General features: G+C 40.4%; 1 protein-coding gene across 6 annotated transcripts in view; it reads right to left on the reverse strand.

Annotated features, from left to right (window-relative positions):
• Positions 1-19,006, reverse strand: part of CTNNA3 (catenin alpha 3) — an 896,431-nt gene that overhangs the window by 13,286 nt on the left and 864,139 nt on the right. For 5 of the 6 annotated variants that reach the window (XM_074958868.1, XM_074958865.1, XM_074958864.1 and 2 more), the window contains 2 exons: positions 16,780-16,885; positions 7,773-7,907 (listed from right to left, as the gene is read on the reverse strand). In XM_074958868.1, coding sequence (XP_074814969.1) covers positions 7,773-7,907; positions 16,780-16,885 — 241 coding nt within the window. Of the gene's footprint in view, positions 1-2,189; positions 2,468-7,772; positions 7,908-16,779; positions 16,886-19,006 lie in introns of those variants that run through there. The other variant, XM_074958866.1, reaches the window with a different exon arrangement.

Raw genomic sequence — 19,006 nt, forward strand, 5'->3', positions numbered from 1 at the left:
ATATGCTCCTCTGGCACAAAAGAACTCTCAGTAATAAGAGTAAATCTGATCTGTGTGAGACACAGAACTTTCTCTGGGGGCGTTCTGAAACTGTGAAATGAATACCCACAAGAACTAAAGACCATCACAAACTTCCCTCTCGGGGGGTGGAAACACCATGTGACAGATGTGTGGTCATGTCCCATAATGCACTACTAGAAGGCACTCAGATACTATGGTGATGAGTTGTGGTATAAATACCTATATATAACAATAGACAAGCTCAATTTTTCATAATTATTATTAATGGTATCCAGGGTTGTGTGAAACATGATAAAGCCATTTTAAAAGCATGACAAAAAAGACATCTGCTACTTATTCAAAGAAACTCAGCTGAGGGGCTCCAATGACCAGGGAATATGTTGAAGGGAAAGGCAATAAATATGGAGCCAACAATCAGTATATTACTCAACACCTTGGTAAACAAACTTTTTTTTTTTTGGCCAGTGGGGGAAAGATGGACTGAGACTAGAGTCAAGGGAAGAGCAAGATCCACACCCTAGGTTCCACCACAGAAAGAGGTCTGAGCACTCGTAGATTTAATTTAAGAGAGATTCCTAAACTGCAAGTGATGGCTGAGCACAAATTCCTAACAGGATGAGAGACAAGGTGGGTGAGGTGATATCTTCTATTGGACCAAAGCTATTAGCTCACCCACTTTAATATCTTTCAATACCCATTTTACATGCTTAATTACCACTTTGTCTCAAATGAAAAGTTGCTTCAGAGCGTAATCCTACAGGGATGTAAATGAAGGACTAAATATTGACTCAATCAGTGTGTTTTTTTAAATAAATGAAATCAGAATCGAAGTGTACAAGAGAACATTATAATCTGTTTTTCTATCAAAGCCATTACTGTGGTATCTGAAGCATCTATGGCAGGCTGCACAGTAGAATGAAAAGTGCTGCAGAGCAGAGAAAGGAAGTGAGGAATAAGCAGAAGCTGTCCACATAAGTGAGACTGTTGAGAAGCTGCACATGTTTAAAATTGGTCTAAAGTCAAGACTCTGTAAATCAAGAACAGCAGTAAAACGGAATGACACCTGGAGTCTCCAGAAGTGCCCTCAGCCAAGCCTATCAATTAAACCTACACTGGCACTATGGCATGGTGTTATATTTTATTTTACATATGAACCTTGCAAGATATGCTGAACACAGTATTGTAGCTGTGCTGGTCCCAGGATATTAGAGAGACAACAGAAGTTGGTCCCACTGTGTCTCTCTAAAAGTAGGCTGACACAAAATTAGGTCAACATAAGCCACCTGGAATTGATCTAATTGTTCATCTGTCTACACTCAAATTTTTCTCCTGCCAATGTAAGTGCCCTGTTATAGAGGCACAATAACACCACCACCCCAAAGCAGTATTGAGCCACAGTTGATGTACTGAAGTCAACACAACATGCTTGCAGGTAGACACTATGTTACTTATATCAACCCTAACTGTCCTCCAGCCCAACACTGATTGCTCTGATTGGACTTGTCATAGAGCCTGGAAGTTCCTACCTCTTCAAGCCCAGCAAATTTTTGAAATACCTTTTCCTGATTGTCCAGCTTGGTGAGCGCATTTAGCAGTTCCCCATTGTTGTGCACAACTGCCCAGATGACTAGTCAGGCTACACATGCCAGATGCACACCAGCCTGGAGTAGACAGGAAATATTGGATCTCCTGGGCTGTGGGGAGAAGCAGGTATGAACAGATTGCAGGGGCGATGCAGGAGCATAACAGGGACCAGCATCAGGGCCATGTGAAAGCGAAGGAACTGTGTCAGACATCTCAGAAGGCCAGGGAGGCCAACAGTTAACCTGGTGTTGAGCCACAGACCTGCTGCTTTTACTAAGAGACCCCACCAGCACCCCACACACCACCACAGATACTTCAGTGAAGCACAAGCCACAGGCCCCTGGCCTGAACAGTGAGGACCAGGGTGACGTGGGGGACATTAAACCAGGGATAAGCTATGCCAGGACCTGTTTGAGACTTCACTGCTGTCCAGTCAGTCCCAGCAGTCGAGCATGAGTGAACCCAATGCAGGAGACGGATCTTCAGGTAAGCGTGTAAATTTATTTCCCATTACAGTGCAAGAAGAAGTAGCAATACAACTAAAAGAGCTATCATTTTTATTTGCTTTTCATTCCCTGTAGAGTTAGACTAGGTGCAGTGGGGGCATGCAGACCAGTTTGTTTATGTACCCAGGGCTGTCCCTTGAAGCCTTCTGAGAGATCTCAATGAAACTTGCAAGGAGGTGCTCTGCGATCCACTCCCAAGGGTTTCTGTGGATGGCAGCCTTCCATAGGACATTTTCCAGTGCCAGTCAATGATAACTTCAGCAGGCACCAGGGCAGACTAGAAGCATATAGGCCTTCGGGAAGCTGCTGTGCTCTCTCCGCGATTGTTACCCTCAGGAGCGAGAGATCACCACCGCCTGTGGAAAATGGTGCCAGTATTCAGTACCAAACAATTTCTCTCACCCTGGTGGGCCATATTTACCATGACTGGTGCTGAGAGTGGCACCATGCATGAGCAATCCCAAGCAGAGATGCCAATGAGCATATAGTGTTTAAAACTTTAGGGGAGCTTTTCTAATAGCCTTTGTGTTTGGCTGTTCAAACGCAGCAGACAGCTGCTCACCCCAGCAGCAACTTTTCCCCTTTTGCTTCTCAGATATTATGCTGGACACAACAGACAGCCATAACCATTGGGATATTTTTTCACAGAGATCCAATCCTGTGAGTAAACAATGCCAGCATTCCTTCAATCTGCCAAACACACATCCAACTGTCATTCTGCACCTGGTAGCTAATCTTTCCTTGGTGCTGTTGAGGTGGCCAGTGTGTGACTTCATGAGCCAGAGGCAGGCTGGGTCCTCCAGGGGTCACTATTGGCATTTCAACATCACCAATGACAAACTACGGGTCAGGAAAGAAAGTTCCTGCTTGTAGCTTTCTGTACAGTCCTGTGTTCTTAGAGATGCAAGCATCATGCACCTTCCCTGAACAGCCAACAATGATGTTGGTGAGGCATCCCCAGTGATCCCCTAATGCTTGCATAACCATAGAAAATAGCCCTTTCATCTGGTGCCATCTATCACTCCACTGCAGTTCAGGAACCTCGCTGCTGCAAATCCATCCACTCTCTCCTCCACAGAGTCATAGCCCTGCACAGCCTGAGCCCATTAATGGCGCTGCACACTTGCATGATAACAGCCCCCAGAACAGATTTTCCAATGCCAGAATGATTTCCCACTGACTGGTAGCTATCTGGTGTGGCAAGTGCAGCTCTCTTTTTAATGTCCTTGTGTAACCCACACACCTTCTGGGTGTGGTGTTCTGTCCCATCTAGTGGCACCAAGACCACTCAAAAAGAGAGCTAAAATGAGTCTGCTCTACAGTCTGCGCTACAGTTAACAGCCAGTTGGCTTTTAGCTGTTGTGGTAGAGGCTCATACACTAAGCTCCAGAGGTCCCAGGTTCGATCCCGCCCACCGACGACCGGGATCTGTTGGCGTTATGCTTGCACTGGAGGGCTGGGAGGAGGTTGGCACACAGATCTGGTAATGTGGCCTTGCACATCCAAAAATTCTACAGACACTGCTCATCATCCCAAACCTGCATTATGATGCAATCCCACAAGTCAGTGCTCATGTCTCAGGCCCAGAAATGATGCTCCACCATCTGAAGCTTCTCAGTGAATGCCACCACCAACTTTGAATTGGTTCTCACTATGTCCCACAGCAATCTGTCGTGCAAAAAATCGTTGACATGGATTTGGTTCTGCTTACAGCTGTCCAAATACCAGAGGATTGCGCGTCCTCTGATTGCAATGCGTATGACTACAGTGTAGAGCAGTGCAGGCTCCATGCTTCTGTGTGAACAGTGAGGAGTGCCATATGGGTGCATGGGATTTCTAAAAAAGGCACAAACATGATGGGATATAGAAGACATTATGGGATGGAGACAGTTGCATGCTGGAAAGTTGAGCCCTTGCTCCCAGTCACCCACGAGTCACTCATTTCTGCCCCACCATTCATTGCAAAACTTCCCAGAAATCAGCACACTGGACGGTGGTGGGTTGCACACTCAGATACCTACTCATGGTGGACAACACTGTGCATCAACACAAGCACTCCTGGTGAGCATATACAGCTCCAGTGCAAGGAGCCAAGTATACACATGCACAAATGATATACTATTTGGTGGTGGCTTTATGCTGACGTAATGTGCATAAACCAAAGTTTGTAGTGTAGACATGGCCACAGGAATGTTGCATATGGAGGGGAAGCCCGCGGCATAGGAGAGACCACCTCAAAATACTTACTTGCTCTTTTTCTTTCTGCTGTAAGATGTGCTAGTGAGAGTAATGTATATCTGTCTGTGTTCTCAGATACCTGAGTAAGTAAGTAATCAAGTATTGATGATACTCTAACATATGAAAGGAACGATGCCAGAACTCCACCACACTCACCAGCACCTCCTCAGACACAGTATTGCCATAAACTAATATAATCCAACTGTTAGTCTGGTAGGTAAACTGAAGTGTCCTTAGATAAATTATGGAGTGTTGCTGACCATGTCTTCTTTTCCACTTCTCATTCTTAAACAGATTAGCTAGTTCTCAGATGGAAAAAAAATCAAAATAAATAACCCCACCCTAAATAGAGGTCTGACCCCAAAAATGGAGAACAGACAGACTTTCTATCAAGTCTGCTAGGAATTTGGACACTGATGATGATTTTATGTGGAAGGTGCACAGATACTATAGTGATGGGTGGCACTCTAAAACCTTTAGATAAAAGGGCCAAATCCACTAGCCTAAGTGGTTGGGCTAGAAATGGGAAGATGGCTGCAGAGAGTACATCAACCAACAGGCTGAGGTAGCCCTTCACACCCTTTATAGCTTTCACTGCAGGGCATAGAGGCAGAGGATTCATATAGTAGTGGAACTACTGTCCCCACCCCCACAGTTTGTCTCTATGATACTCCCAAATGCAACTTGGGCATTCCCGTTACTGGAAGGAAGAAGGACTTTGCTGAGGGGCTGCTCCACCTTGCATGTTTCTCCACCCAGATCTTTGGCCTCCACCTTGTACAGTAAACCCCCAGCAATTCTAATACCAGGAGGCCCACTTGCAGAGGCAGGATTTGCTTACATTTTTTTTAACCACTATTAAAAAAAAACCCCAGTGCAGTAGCTCAGTCATTTTTGAACAGTCATTGATTTTGTCTCCCTCTCAATTTATTAACAGCCCTGCTTGCTTTAGAGCCTTCCCCATCTGATGTATTTCAAGTTCTCATATTCCCCTCAAGATGAAATGAGTCCCTGCAGTCACTTTTAAACACTGGATCCAAAGAGTCTCCAGTTACACATACATTGGAACTACTCAAATAAGACAGCAAAGTGGATTTGGTGCTCCGTTTTTACTTGAAAATGATAGTTGAGCACAGCCTGTTTCAAATGCTCTCTCTACCCCAACAATAATAATTGGGGAGGAAATGACAATGGGACAAAATTATTAAGTTTTAAGCTGACACACCACCTGTGCTGTGCCAGGGCATTTTGTACTTTTATACTCTCACAACAGTAAGGACTAGCGATAACCATTAAGTACTGATAAGTATATAGTCCCTTGGGACCAGATCATAAGCCCCTTGAAGAGACTGGAAGTCTTTCCATTGACTTCAGTGAGTTTTGGATCAGGACTTTATATTGTCAATTTCTCAGGGCCAGGGCTGCTTTTCATTGTTTTTTGTACAGAGCCAAACACATCTGCATTTAACAAAATACTTCATGAGTATTTGCAGGGATTTAATCCTTTAGTAGAATAGCAGCTAGGATTTCACTGCCCCTGGCCCTGATGCAGCAAAGCAGGTAGGCACATGCCCTTACTAGCTAGGGATAGATTTATGCATGTAATTAAGTGCTTTGCTGAACCAGGGCTTCTGGGATGTAATACAGCTGCATTCAAATGAACAGGAACAGGATTGAACCTGTTTTTTTCTCTTGGATTCATGAGTTACGTTGGGTTTGTTTTTAATATAATTTTTGTTGTTTATTTTGCATTTTAGAACGTTGAGGGAGAACAGCAAGTGGCAATAGAAGGATACCCAATAAATATAGTATTGCTTAATATCACTTGATATTTATATTACAACTGTGGGGGGTGGGGGAACTTTCCCGATGAGAGCACCCAGTGAAATGATGGGTAGAGGAGACAAGACCAGAAAAATTAAACAAAAATGCAGAGTTCTACCTTTCAAAGACAGCATTGCTTTGCAAATTGTCACAAATCCATCACTGACCGCAGTATTCAGAACTGCAAATTATGTATTAATTGTGATGTGGCTTAAAGCATCATTTTTTAAAAAAGAAAGAAAGAATGAAAAATAAAACACAATTTCATTAATTTACAACCTAATTAAAATCCAACATTGTTTTCAAATAAAAAACTACCACGACATGCAGGATTACATTTCTGCAGTCTCCAAAGATTGAAATATGGTCATCAAATTCTCATCCAATATGACCTTCAAGATAAACTAAAAAAACTGATCCAATTTAAGTCTTGTCTAAGCAGACAAGAATTCATGTAACCTCTAGTTAAATTATAAAACAAATAAAAACAGCTCAGAGGTCCAGGTTTAAAAAACAAAATACTTCAGTCCCTGAAAATTTAACCAGTGCTTTCATGAAGACCACAGAGAAAAATCACTGTTGCATTCTAGTAATTATTGGTTGTATACCTTTGTAGTTACGTTCTAATATTTATTTGTTTATATACCTTCAAGCATATGTGAGCATGGAGATATCAGAAAGGAATAAGTATTACTTAGATTATAATTTCTTTGGGGCAGGGACCACTTTTGTTATGTGTTTGTACAGCACTGTGCACAGGTCCATGACAGATCCCTCCTGCTCCTAGGCACTACCTCAGCACAAATAATAATAGCACAATGAAAAAGGTTGTTTCTTCACTGATGGAATAATTTGAATACTCAGGGCCAGACTATTCTGCTAGGTAAGTTACTCTCTTGCAAGAGGACAGAAAATTCTACTAATTGGTGCTCAAAATCATAGCAATGGCTAATTTGTAGTTATCTACCCTAACCTGATGTCCCCAGGCTAATGCAGATCCAGAAATCTAATTAAGCACCAACTTCCCTTGTTCTCAGGGTTTTGTTTTGTTTTTTTGACTCTCTTACTCTCACATTGCAACAGCCTGACTAGAACCTCCCCAGTCAATTCCTTATGAGCTGGGAACAACAGCTCCCAAATCAAAAAGTGAAAATATATAGAGAGATATCCATGGGATGAGAAAGATGCAGCATTGAGTGAACACACATTACCTCAAAATGGGTCTGATTTTCTAAACCAATTTTAGATCAGGGTCTCTCTATTTAAGTTAACTTAGTTACTTCAGTGTAACAGAATGAAGAATCAGGCCAACTGATATCTTTAAAGACACCAGGCCTGATTCTCCACTGCCTTGTATCATCTGTGATATTACACAGTTGTACAACGTGGGTGTAAAATGTTTTATTTCTGATTTGATAGTGTCTTTTACTCACTTTGCTTGGGTATAAATGACAACACAAGATATAAACCAGTGGGAAATAAAATAAGGACCTCAGGACTATGAGATTACATTTCACAAATGCTACAAATTCACTCCAAAATTTAAAATCTATAGTTGTACCTAGCACAGAAAGTATCTTCTGGACTCTTTTTACTTACAGCAGACATGATGAACTCTCCACCGAGATTCTGAATTTCTGCTTTAACTTGACTGCAGATTTTGAGCTGGTGACAATAGAGCTTGATCTGTTCCAGGTAAGCCAGTACATCCTGTTTACATGATTGGTCTGGACACTACACATGAAAAAGAATAATGAATAAAACACTTTCTACAAATTCTTAATCACTTCAATTTTCAATTATTAAGCTTAAGATTTAATCTTTTCTAAACTCTCAGCTCTCCAGCATAGCATGTTAATGTCCAAACTAGTGAATGTATTTCAAACGTGCATTCAAAATTTAGACCCAGACTTTTATCACATTCATGTTCCCTTTAGGAATGTTCATTGTAATTGCTCTCTAATGTAGTCTTGCTCTCCACTGCTCTAAAGTTTGGTTATTTGCTAATTTTGTGAACCTTTTTAAACTCTGCAAACGAAGAGGTGCACAGTAATCCCAAACTTCATTGCATTCACCCATCCTTAATTCAAGACTACTGGAATTGCCTTAGCCATAGTTTAAGCTGAGTAGCTTTCACTAGTGCATGAAATTATTACTTTCCTTCAGCACCTAAGAGGCTCTGCATTCATTTTTGCAGTATTACTTACCATTTACTGTGCAAGCTACATGGACTAATAACAATGGAAACCCACATTAATAGATGGTTATACTGTAAGTGACTCTAGGTTATGGGCTCTATCCTGATGCCACTCAAGGCAATGACAAAATTCCCATGGACATCGGTGGGAGAAGGAGTAGGTCATAGTTGTGAACAATATCTCATGGTAAATTCTTGGTTTTTTGTGGTGATGCTCATACTTTCTATGAAGTCTTCTCTTTACTCATGACTTCAGAGGAGTGATGGAGTATACTTTGTGGGAAATCTCTCTCTGATGAAACAGACTGTTCACATATGTCAAGGTTCCTTCCCCACTCTGAACTCTAGGGTACAGATGTGGGGACTTGCATGAAAACCCCCTAAGCTTATTTTTACCAGCTTATGTTAAAACTTCCCCAAGGTACAAACCATTTTACCTTTTGCCCTTGGACTTTATTGCTGCCACCACCAAGCGTCTAACAAATATATATAACAGGGAAAGAGACCGCTTAGAAACGTCTCCCCCCCCCCAAATCCTCCCAAACCCTACACCCCCTTTCCTGGGGAAGGCTTGATAAAAATCCTCACCAATTTGCATAGGTGAACACAGACCCAAACCCTTGGATCTCAAGAACAATGAAAAAGCAATCAGGTTCTTAAAAGAAGAATTTTAATTGAAGAAAAAAGTAAAAGAATCACCTCTGTAAAATCAGGATGGTAAATACCTTACAGGGTAATCAGATTCAAAACACAGAGAATCCCTCTAGGCAAAACCTTACGTTACAAAAAGACACAAAAACAGGAGTATACATTCCATTCAGCACAGCTTATTTTATCAGCCATTTAGACAAAACAGAATCTAACGCATATCTAGCTAGATTACTTACTAAGTTCTAAGACTCCATTCCTTTTCTGTTCCTGGCAAAAGCATCACACAGACAGAGAGAGCCTTTGTTCCTCCCCCCCCTCCAGCTTTGAAAGTATCTTGTCTCCTCATTGGTCATTTTGGTCAGGTGCCAGCGAGGTTATCCTAGCTTCTTAACCCTTTACAGGTGAAAGGGTTTTTCCTCTGGCCAGGAGGGATTTAAAGGTATTTACCCTTCCCTTTATATTTATGACAACATAGTATCGGATTCTCATTTACACTAAGGCTACTATTCACTGCTATGGCAGTGTAAAGGAGTATTGAAGGGGGTATTGAATCCCGATACACTGCCGGAGCAGTATGAAGTAGCCTTACTGTAAAGGCCAATACAGTCTTTGAGAGATTTGTTTGTAGTTTTTTTTTTTTTTTTTTTTTTTTTACTGTAGATACCATGAAAATATAGTCAGTTTCCTTTGATGGAACAGTGTGTCAATACTAGTATTTTTTTTAAAAAAAGATACACTTCAACCAATTGTGGTAGGCCTGACCTTTTGCTGTTCATGGTATTCTTACTGTTAGAAAATACTGGTGATGTCAGTATCAATAGAACATAAAGGCCCATCCAAGTTTCTGCTGTTGAAGAGAAATGACTCCAGTGTTGTCTTCCACAGTGATGCATGTTATACACAAAGATCCTTTGATATAAAATCCACAATAGGTAACACTATGAAGGAGCATCAGACTGCTTAATTCATGAGATACCTCGGGGAAAACCCTGGTCCTTTTAAAATCACTGGTACTTTTCCCAGTGAGGCCAGGATTCACTCCACAGGATTACAGAGCAGAATTTAAATTTCTATTTATGAATTAAAAAACTGCATGTTTGAGATTTAGAAAAAGAAAGCCAGGAACAATCACAAGTTAAAAAAGTGAATCACTGGCTTGTAAACCTGAGAGATTCAGCACTTCCTCCTAGATCTGGGGGGAAAAAAAAGCAAATTTGGTACTGCTTTTTGGCCTCAATGCACTTTGCAATTAATGAGTTTAACACTGCTATCACAGTACAATGTAGCCAGCTTGTGTAAACATTGTTTATTTCTTTAATTGCAGTTCCATAAAATCTGTCCTTCCAGTCATAAACAGCTGTAAGCATCAGGACTAACTGTATGGATATGAAATATGTTGACTGGAACCATCTATTCAGTCCTCTACAGTTTTTTGTAAAATGACCTGTGATATTATTTCCACTTGGGCAGATCCCAGAGACGGGCAGATAGGACTTCAGTGTAATCTCTCATTGACTTCAAAGAGCAGTAAAATTGATCATATAAGTCTCCAGTGCAGAGGCAATGGTATTTAAAATCCAATGTATGTTTAAATAGGATGAACAGTGAGTGGCAAAATTTGCAGATGGCACCATATTATTAGGATAGGTAAAATTAGACAAGTATATTGTAAAGTCCAGAGACATAATGAAGCTAGGAAAATGGATAGCATGATATCAGTGTTGACCAATACACATTTGAAGGAATAATTTTAATTACTGATACACATTACTGGGTTCTAAAGTAACTGTAACCACTCTGAAAAAAGGCCTGGATCACTGTGGATAACTTAGCAGAAAGCTCTGCTAAGTGTGCCATGGAGGTCAAATAAAAAAAGGTTATAACATATAACAGGTTAGAAAATACTACTGAGAATATTATAATGCCATTATATTATTATTTGTTAAGACTTCACCTTGAGTGTTCTGTTTTGCTCACCCCATCTGAAAACAATATATCAAATAGAAAGGTTCCAGAGATAGGCAACATATATGATGAGAAGCATGGAAAACTTCCATATAAGGAAAGATTGGAAACATTAAGTCTGTTCAGTGAGAAGATGAAAAGTTATGGGTATGGTAGAGATCTATACAATAATGAATTTCATGGAGAAGGCCATTAACCTTTTCTCATAATAGAATTAAAAATGGAGTAGCCAGTGAAACAAAGGCAACACATCCAAAAGTGACAAATATTTTCCACAACTCAAACCTGTGGAACTCATGACTAAATGATATGATTGAACCAAGAGCTCAATGGCATTCAAAAAATGATGAGACATTTATGTAGGTAATCCGAGTTACATTAAACTTGATAAAATGATACAAGGGATATAAACCCTCATGCTCAGGGATTAAGTAGCCAATTATTATTAACACATGTTAGAAAGCAAATTCCTTTCTGGGCAGGTTATTCCATTAGGGGTTTCCTACACATCCTTCTGAAGCATCTAGTACTGGCCACTATTACATACCAGACTAGATGGACCAATGGTCTGTTCTAGTATGGTAATTACTATGTTCCTAGCATTTATCATCCCAGAGAACAACTGGTAGTTACCAGTTTAATTTCTCACACTGAGAAATAAGTTTCAGTTAGATATAGTGGCAGATTACAAATGGGTTGATTAGAGAGACAAGAATAACAGCTCTGTGTAGCTTGAAAGCTTGTCTCTTTCACCAGCAGAAGTTGGTCTAGTAAAATATATTACTTCACCCCCCTTGTCTCTCTAATATCCTGAGAACAACACGGCTACAACAACACTGCAAACAAAAGGGTTTGATTCTGTACCTATTCAAGTCAATGGAATCCTAAATTCAACCAGAAGATTGGCAGGGAGTGGAGGAGGTTTACAGAAATAATATCTGTGTAAGATCCTCAACATGGTTTGAGGATGCATTAGTTGTGAATACAGTGAAACCTATATTGAAAATCAAGGTGAAAAAGTAGTTCCATTAGCTGCTGGCAGAACAGTAGCACAAAAGATCAATAAAAGTTATTCTGCAGGAAACTTTGACCATAAGTTTATTGGGTTTTGATTTTACTACTTTACCAAAGAAATAAATGTGACTTCCTTTGCACTTGAACTGAGTTTAGTGATGATTAATGTGATGTATCACAGTAGTAGTTTGCAGTATGTTCTCAGTAGATGTACATACATTCAAAATATTTGTTTAATGTAACATTTAACATTGCTGATTGTCTCTTATATATCAGATAATCATTTTAAAGAATTTGTTGTTAATCTTATTTTTAGGACAGTTTGTTTATATGCATGTGTGACAGACCCAGACTAGTGGGGTACAGGAGTCTGGTCCTATTGGGATCCAGGAAGTGGGCGGGCAAAGCTCACCCACTGCTAAAGGATCCCCCCTGCAGCCTAAGGGGGAGATCCACAAGACCTGGAAGCCAAGTAATTACGGGGGACAACTAATGAAGAACAGGGACGGGAGTGCGGTCAAAGGGTCAAAAGAAGGGAACCGGACGGGGACACCGAGCAGAGGACCCCAGACAGCGCCCAGCGCTCCTCAAAGGCGTCAAGGGAGTCGGTGGACGCCGCCCAGAGGAACTACAGGAGTCTGGTAGAAGGCAAATATACTGGCCACTGGATGAATAGTTTTCTGTTCCCTGAGTGACCAGAGCAGGGGCTGCCCTAGAGCAATCAGGAACCTGCTAGAACCAATTAAGACAGGAACGTCAATTAAGATACCTGGAGCCAATTAAGAACTTACTAGATTCAATTATGGCAGGCAGGCTAATCAGGACACCTGGTTTAAAAAGGACCTCCCATCAGTTAGTGGGGGGAGGGGGCATGCTGCTGGAGGACTGAAGAGTACAAGTGTGATCAGGCTTCAGGAGGAAGATCCTGCAGTGAGGATAAAGAAGGTGCTGGGGGAAGGCCATGGGGAAGTAGCCCAGGGAGTTATAGCTGTCACACAGCTGACACATGGGACATTGTAGACAGCTGCTATCCACAGGGCCTTGGGCTGAAACCCGGTGTAGAGGGTGGGCCCGGGTTCCCCTCATCCCCCCAACTCCTGATCGGACACAGGAGGAGTTGACCTGGTCTGTGACAAACACCAGAAGGGAAGGTCTAATTTGGAAAAGGGATCTGCCCAGTCCCCGACCCACTAGGTGGGACACAGAGACTGCAGGGATTGTTCTCCGTTTCCCCCATGCTGGTCAGTGATGAGGTTTGCTGAGTGAATGGCAGGTTTGAGCCTCTAGCAGAAGCGGCCAAACTGAGGGCTGCCGTGAACCTCTGAGGTGAGCAAATCCACCAAAAAGTGCAGGACCCACTAAGGCAGAGGAGGAATTTTGTCACTGCGTGGCATTTGTATCTTGATGAGATTTCCTAACTATTAATATAATGTTTGGCCTTAATTCTTTGATTTCTAGAGCACAACAATTATTTAAATTTGAATTTTATACAGTATTGTGGGCATCTTCAACGACGACTTTAACCTCTAGCACATTCAATAAAAAAGAGATGTACTGGCTACTCTATGTTGCCATATGACTTTCAGGTCACAAATTAGACAAGTGATTTTAGACAACTGATTTAGAACAATCTTATGTTAACTAAGTTTGCTAATTATTTCTTTGTGACTAATGTGTTTTTACATTGTTACTCTATTGAGTATGTTCAGAGTGGTTAACCCTGAGTCATCTGAATAATAAAAATGGGTTGCAATGTGACTCAGTTATGCCAATTGTACAGCACCGTCACATTTATTTAAAAAGAATAAGAGAAAAAGTGTAGTATGAAGTGAGGAACAGTACTACCAAAGATATTGTTCAGATGGAGAACCTGTAAGATTCACTTAATGTAATTCATGGGAAATTTTTCCAGCTGAAAAACTACATGAACTAAAAGAGTTTCACAATTCTCAATTTTGATTCTCTGAAACTGCATGCAGCCTGAACCAAAATCATTCATTTGAAACTACTGTTCTTTATTAACTGCAAAAGGTCAAAGAGCTACAGCACTGATTCTTCATTACACAGCAATTGCTTATTTCAGCTTCTCTCTCACTTTTGAAGCTAGACGAAGGAAATAAACTATGGGGTTTGGATACGGAAAACACTATCCTACATTACTGTTGTTCTCTTAACTGCAAAGGCAGTCAGACTAATATATTTGGGCTACAGGAGGATTGTGAATAGCAAACTGATGTGGTCTAACTAAATGACAACAATAGATGTGATAACAAATAAAAGTGATTTAGTTATTCTCAGTTCAGGCTGCAGCTTTCTGAACTGCATAGGATGTGGTGAATAGAAACATAGTTGGGAGAAATATGTGCTCATAAATTCATGCTAATAACAATATTTTCAACAATTATTTAGTGTGCCAGAGGAGTAGACAGCATTTAGAGCTTTGTTGAAAAGAAAATAGGGAAAACAATTTAATGTTATTTAGAGCTTATTTTTGGTTCAACAGAGGAAAAATCCCTTCCATACACACCTTTTGTTTTGCAGTGCATAATTTAATCCTAATTTAAGATCCAGTTTTAAGCTACATATAAAATGATAACATTGTTGGAGAAATTATAAGACAAGTAGTAAAATGGTGGAAAAGAAAGTTATTTCACTGAAGCTTAGTTTTCTGTTATTAAACATCTTGACTGAAAAATAGTTTACAAGTCTTGTCTTTGGATTTGATGTCACATTTTACTCTGCAACATATCTGTGACAGTCATTCTTAAACCCCAATGTACAATTGCTAAAGAGAATTTTGAGAGAAAAAAGGAACCATGCTCTAGTGTAGTGCAGATGGTGAAAGGATGTATATGCTGAAAGAACTTCTGTCAAGACCCGAAAGAGGGATGACTCCTCTACCTTCCTGCTTAATTATTCCTCTGAACACAAGTGCACAAACTAATAATGTATACCTTTTGAAGTGTTTACTTAACTGGAGTCTTGAGAATAATGTGGCAGAGGACAAGAAAGATGAACAATCTGCTGCTGTTACATATGTTGTATAATCAGAGGTGAAAGTAAGCTGGTACGGTACTGGCAGAGGGCAGCTTCCCCAGGCCAGCAATTTAAAAGGACCCTGGGCCCCCAGCCGGAGCCCATGGCCCTTTAAATCTCCGTCAGAGCCTCAGGGCTCCCGGCTGCCACTATAGCTACTGCTACCGTGAGGTTCCGGCGGTGATTTAAAGAGCCTGGGGCTCCTGGCCGCCACTACCGCAGCCAGAGCCCCAGGCCCTTTAAATCACTGCCGGAACCCCGGGGTAGTGGCGGCGATTTAAAGGCCTGCGGATTTAAAGGCCCCGCCCCTTCTGCCTGAAGCCCTGCCCCTTCTGGTTAAGCCCTCTAAACCCCCCTCCCGCCCCCAGCTCAAGACCCCGGTCCTGCATACCGGTAAGTCCTTTAAGTTACTTTCGCCGCTGCATATAAATAAATAAGAGCCACATGCTACACCATGAAGATACTCAAAACTGAGGGAAAGATGGGTAGTGTGTTAGAAAGTAGAAGAGCAGAGACTCTGGGCCATGTTTGCTTGGACATGTAAGACAGCCACAAAGTTGCTGCTTGATGGCCAGGATGGGGCGGTACTGGGAATCGAATGCCCCAGCTAGATAAGGACTAAGGACTGGCTCCTCCTGTGTGGTACAGTTGCATTACACTGCATTGCTTACTGGCACAATCTAGTCCTAAAGCCTGTTTCACTGAGGAAGATCACCTCAGTGAAGAGGTGGCACACAGCTAATGTAGGGTCTCTGCTTACTCACCTTCCATGCTGCCAGCTCAACAAGCAAAAGGGCACATGGCCTGGACACCTGTGAGCTATGCTGATGCTGGGATGCTTTTTTAAACTGTCTGGGTCTGTTGTAATCCATCATAAATTAGAGCAATCCTCATGTTGTTCTAACACATCACTTTGGGACAGTCTTGAACAGAGCAGTACCAGGATCAGGGGAATGTAATGGCAAGCTCTCCGTCACTTGTACACATATTTGCTCTGTGTAATTGAATTTTAGGATCTGGCCCTAAAACTTTCCACCGGACTGCCACGTAGTTTGACTCCAGTCCAAACTGCATGAATTCCCCTTTTTCAGCACTATGCCCTGCAGAGGTGTCATAACAGACACCTGTCCTGGGCAGCCCACAGTACATAGTGGTGATTGCTAAAAGAAAGGGAAGCAAGGCTCGAAGACAGCGCAGAGGAGCATCAGTCACATTCTATTTCTTAGAAACCACTGGTCTGAACATTCATGTTACATTCACCTAGTGTGATGTGAACCCTGTCTCGTTAGAATTAGAATGATATATATTCCCTGCGAGTACCCAAACCCCTAAGCACTATTCTTTAGACTAGCGGAGGGCAAAGCTTTGACTATACTGTAGAATATTTGTATAAAAGCCCATATGACTTCAATTGTTGTTGAAGACAATGGGGGGGTCTTCATAAATATGTTTTACCATGCAGCTAAAACTTTGCATTATGTTTAGTTTAGCAATAGGAGTCGCACTTAGGTTTAGAGAACCAATACACACATTTGGGGGGGATTAAGGAAGGATCTAGAAAATCTGAGACCCAAAGATCCATGGGAGATGTGGTCAGTGCCAGAGAGTGAGGGAGAAAGAATAGGAAAGGCAGATCTAGACATGCTAGGCGTACTTTTGCAAAGTGACCTTTTAGTTGGCTGGATTGAATCTGGGGCCGATTTAATCTTGATACACCTCTGCACCAAACCTTAAATGAAATACCTGGTTAGCAATCTGTCGCGCCAGCACATCCATCCTGGATCCAGACTCTGAAATCATCTTTGCTGCGTTGATCACATCAGATGTATTCTTCAGTGGGCCTCTGCCCCTTAAAATGAAACAAAGTTTATTTCATCATATAGCATATAGGAATATAGTTCCCATGAAAAATAGGGAGGGAAAAAACTTTAAATAAAACAACCCATTCAGAATTAAAACCAAACCTTATTAGCGGTTCAATCAACATGATTTAATTTATGCCCCACAATCCTGTACTTCATCGCTTCAGCTCGAAGAGGAAGCATTAGAATAGTGTCACACAATATTACTACTTTTGGCCTGGTCAAAACACAATGTATTAGAAAATTTCACCAACAAAATCACCCAAACTAAAACCTTGAGTATATGAGATTTCCAACCCAAAGAGGTTGGATTACTTTCAGATAAACATACAAAAGGTGTGGACATTTAGCCAAACCTCAGAATTAGAAATGAGCAAGTACGTGAAAAAATGTGATCATTTTCTCAAATAAAAAATTGAATTTGCTTTGCCTGTGTTCAAATCACTTTTGCATTCACTTTCCATGAGTATTCAGGTGACTGAGTTCAGTGGAATGGTTGCAGAAGCACTGAATTTTAGGTAAATTTTGAAACAGTAAATGTGGGTATTTGCTCTGGAAACTTAATTCTAAGAATTATGCTTATCCAATAAGGAAACAGAAACAATATAATATGAAATATGTTCCAGTCAAAACTCACCAATACAGATCAAGTTTCAGATATCAAATACTTTTGGTACTTCAAAAATAATCTACAGACTGACAATTAAACTCACAGATGATTTGAAGAACGATTTCAAATTTGAGACCCCTAAGATGCATGACAGGAATTTGCAAGGACACTGCATTTTGTTATTATTATTATTATTTTATTATAGTGCCTATGAGCACCAGGACCTCGTTCTATGATGTACTAAACAAACACAGAAGAAAAAAGATAATCCCTGCCCCAAAATTAGTTCTTACACATTATTTGGTCAGACATTTTGAGGGTTACTTTTCTGTGAAGAGAAGTGTAATTATAAAGGTTGTGTGAGTTGCGTTTTTAAACTATGTGACCTAAGTGCAAATTGTCCAAAAAAGACAAATTAGTAATAGCAGTAGTACTTAAAGCAGTTATTTGACACCCATCACCAGGATATCTGATCTTTATGTTATATCTCAGCATATTTTATATTGAAATATGGATGTTTCTTCAATTTAAAATAAACCTTATCTACTATTTCATTATTCTTCATACAAATATCAAAATACAACATACAGAGTACCTAAGTTAAATGCACCTTATCAAAACAGACTTTGCTTTTCTACCAGTTTCATAGAAAGACATTTAATTTCATTGTTATCAAGCATCTATAGAGAACTTAAACATGTACAATGCTAGCTAGGCTTCTTAAAGGCAATACATTAAATTTTAAGGTCTGCAACATTGGACAAAAGTTACCTTAATAATTGTACTTCAGAGTATAGATAATGGGAATAATATGCCATTTTGCTTAGAGGCACAGTTTTTAGTGTAATGAGCCAACTGAGCCAAACCATTGCAGTAATTTTTTTCATTTAGCCTCCAACATACTCATGCAAAAATCATATGCAGTAAAAATACCTAAATAGTGATGATAATACACTGTGACATATAATGATTAATCTCTTACTTGTGTTGTTAATTAAATGCATTGTTTGGCAAAGAACTACTTATTGATCCTTGAACAGAAATCGTATTTTACAAACTACAATTCCTTATTATTCCAAACTATCAAGACAATATCTGAAGAAAGCTACAATTACATAGATTTTTGAATTATTTCCATTGTACTGCTGTACAGAAAGCAATTTTATTATGGAAAAACTATTTAGTGATTTGATTTAAGTTATAAATGAAAAAATGCTGTAATTCAAAGAAAAAACAGAAAACAAGCAAATATGATCCCTTATGGAAAAGTCCCAATAATTTAAACTTTACCTTCATCTTTTAACCTTTATTTGCCTTTCCTGAATTTTCCCTTTGTTTCATGTTTGCACAAGTGGCCATTAAAGGCTATTCCCCCCCCCCCCAAGTTTAGTTTGCTCGTCATTATTTTAGTTATCGTAGGGAAACATGCAGAGGCCACAATCAGGGCCAGTTACTGGGGTCTGTACAAACACAGGAAATCATGGTGTCTCTCCTGAAG

This window comes from Natator depressus, chromosome 7, assembly GCF_965152275.1.
Source record: "Natator depressus isolate rNatDep1 chromosome 7, rNatDep2.hap1, whole genome shotgun sequence".
NCBI classification, from domain to species: Eukaryota; Metazoa; Chordata; order Testudines; family Cheloniidae; genus Natator; species Natator depressus.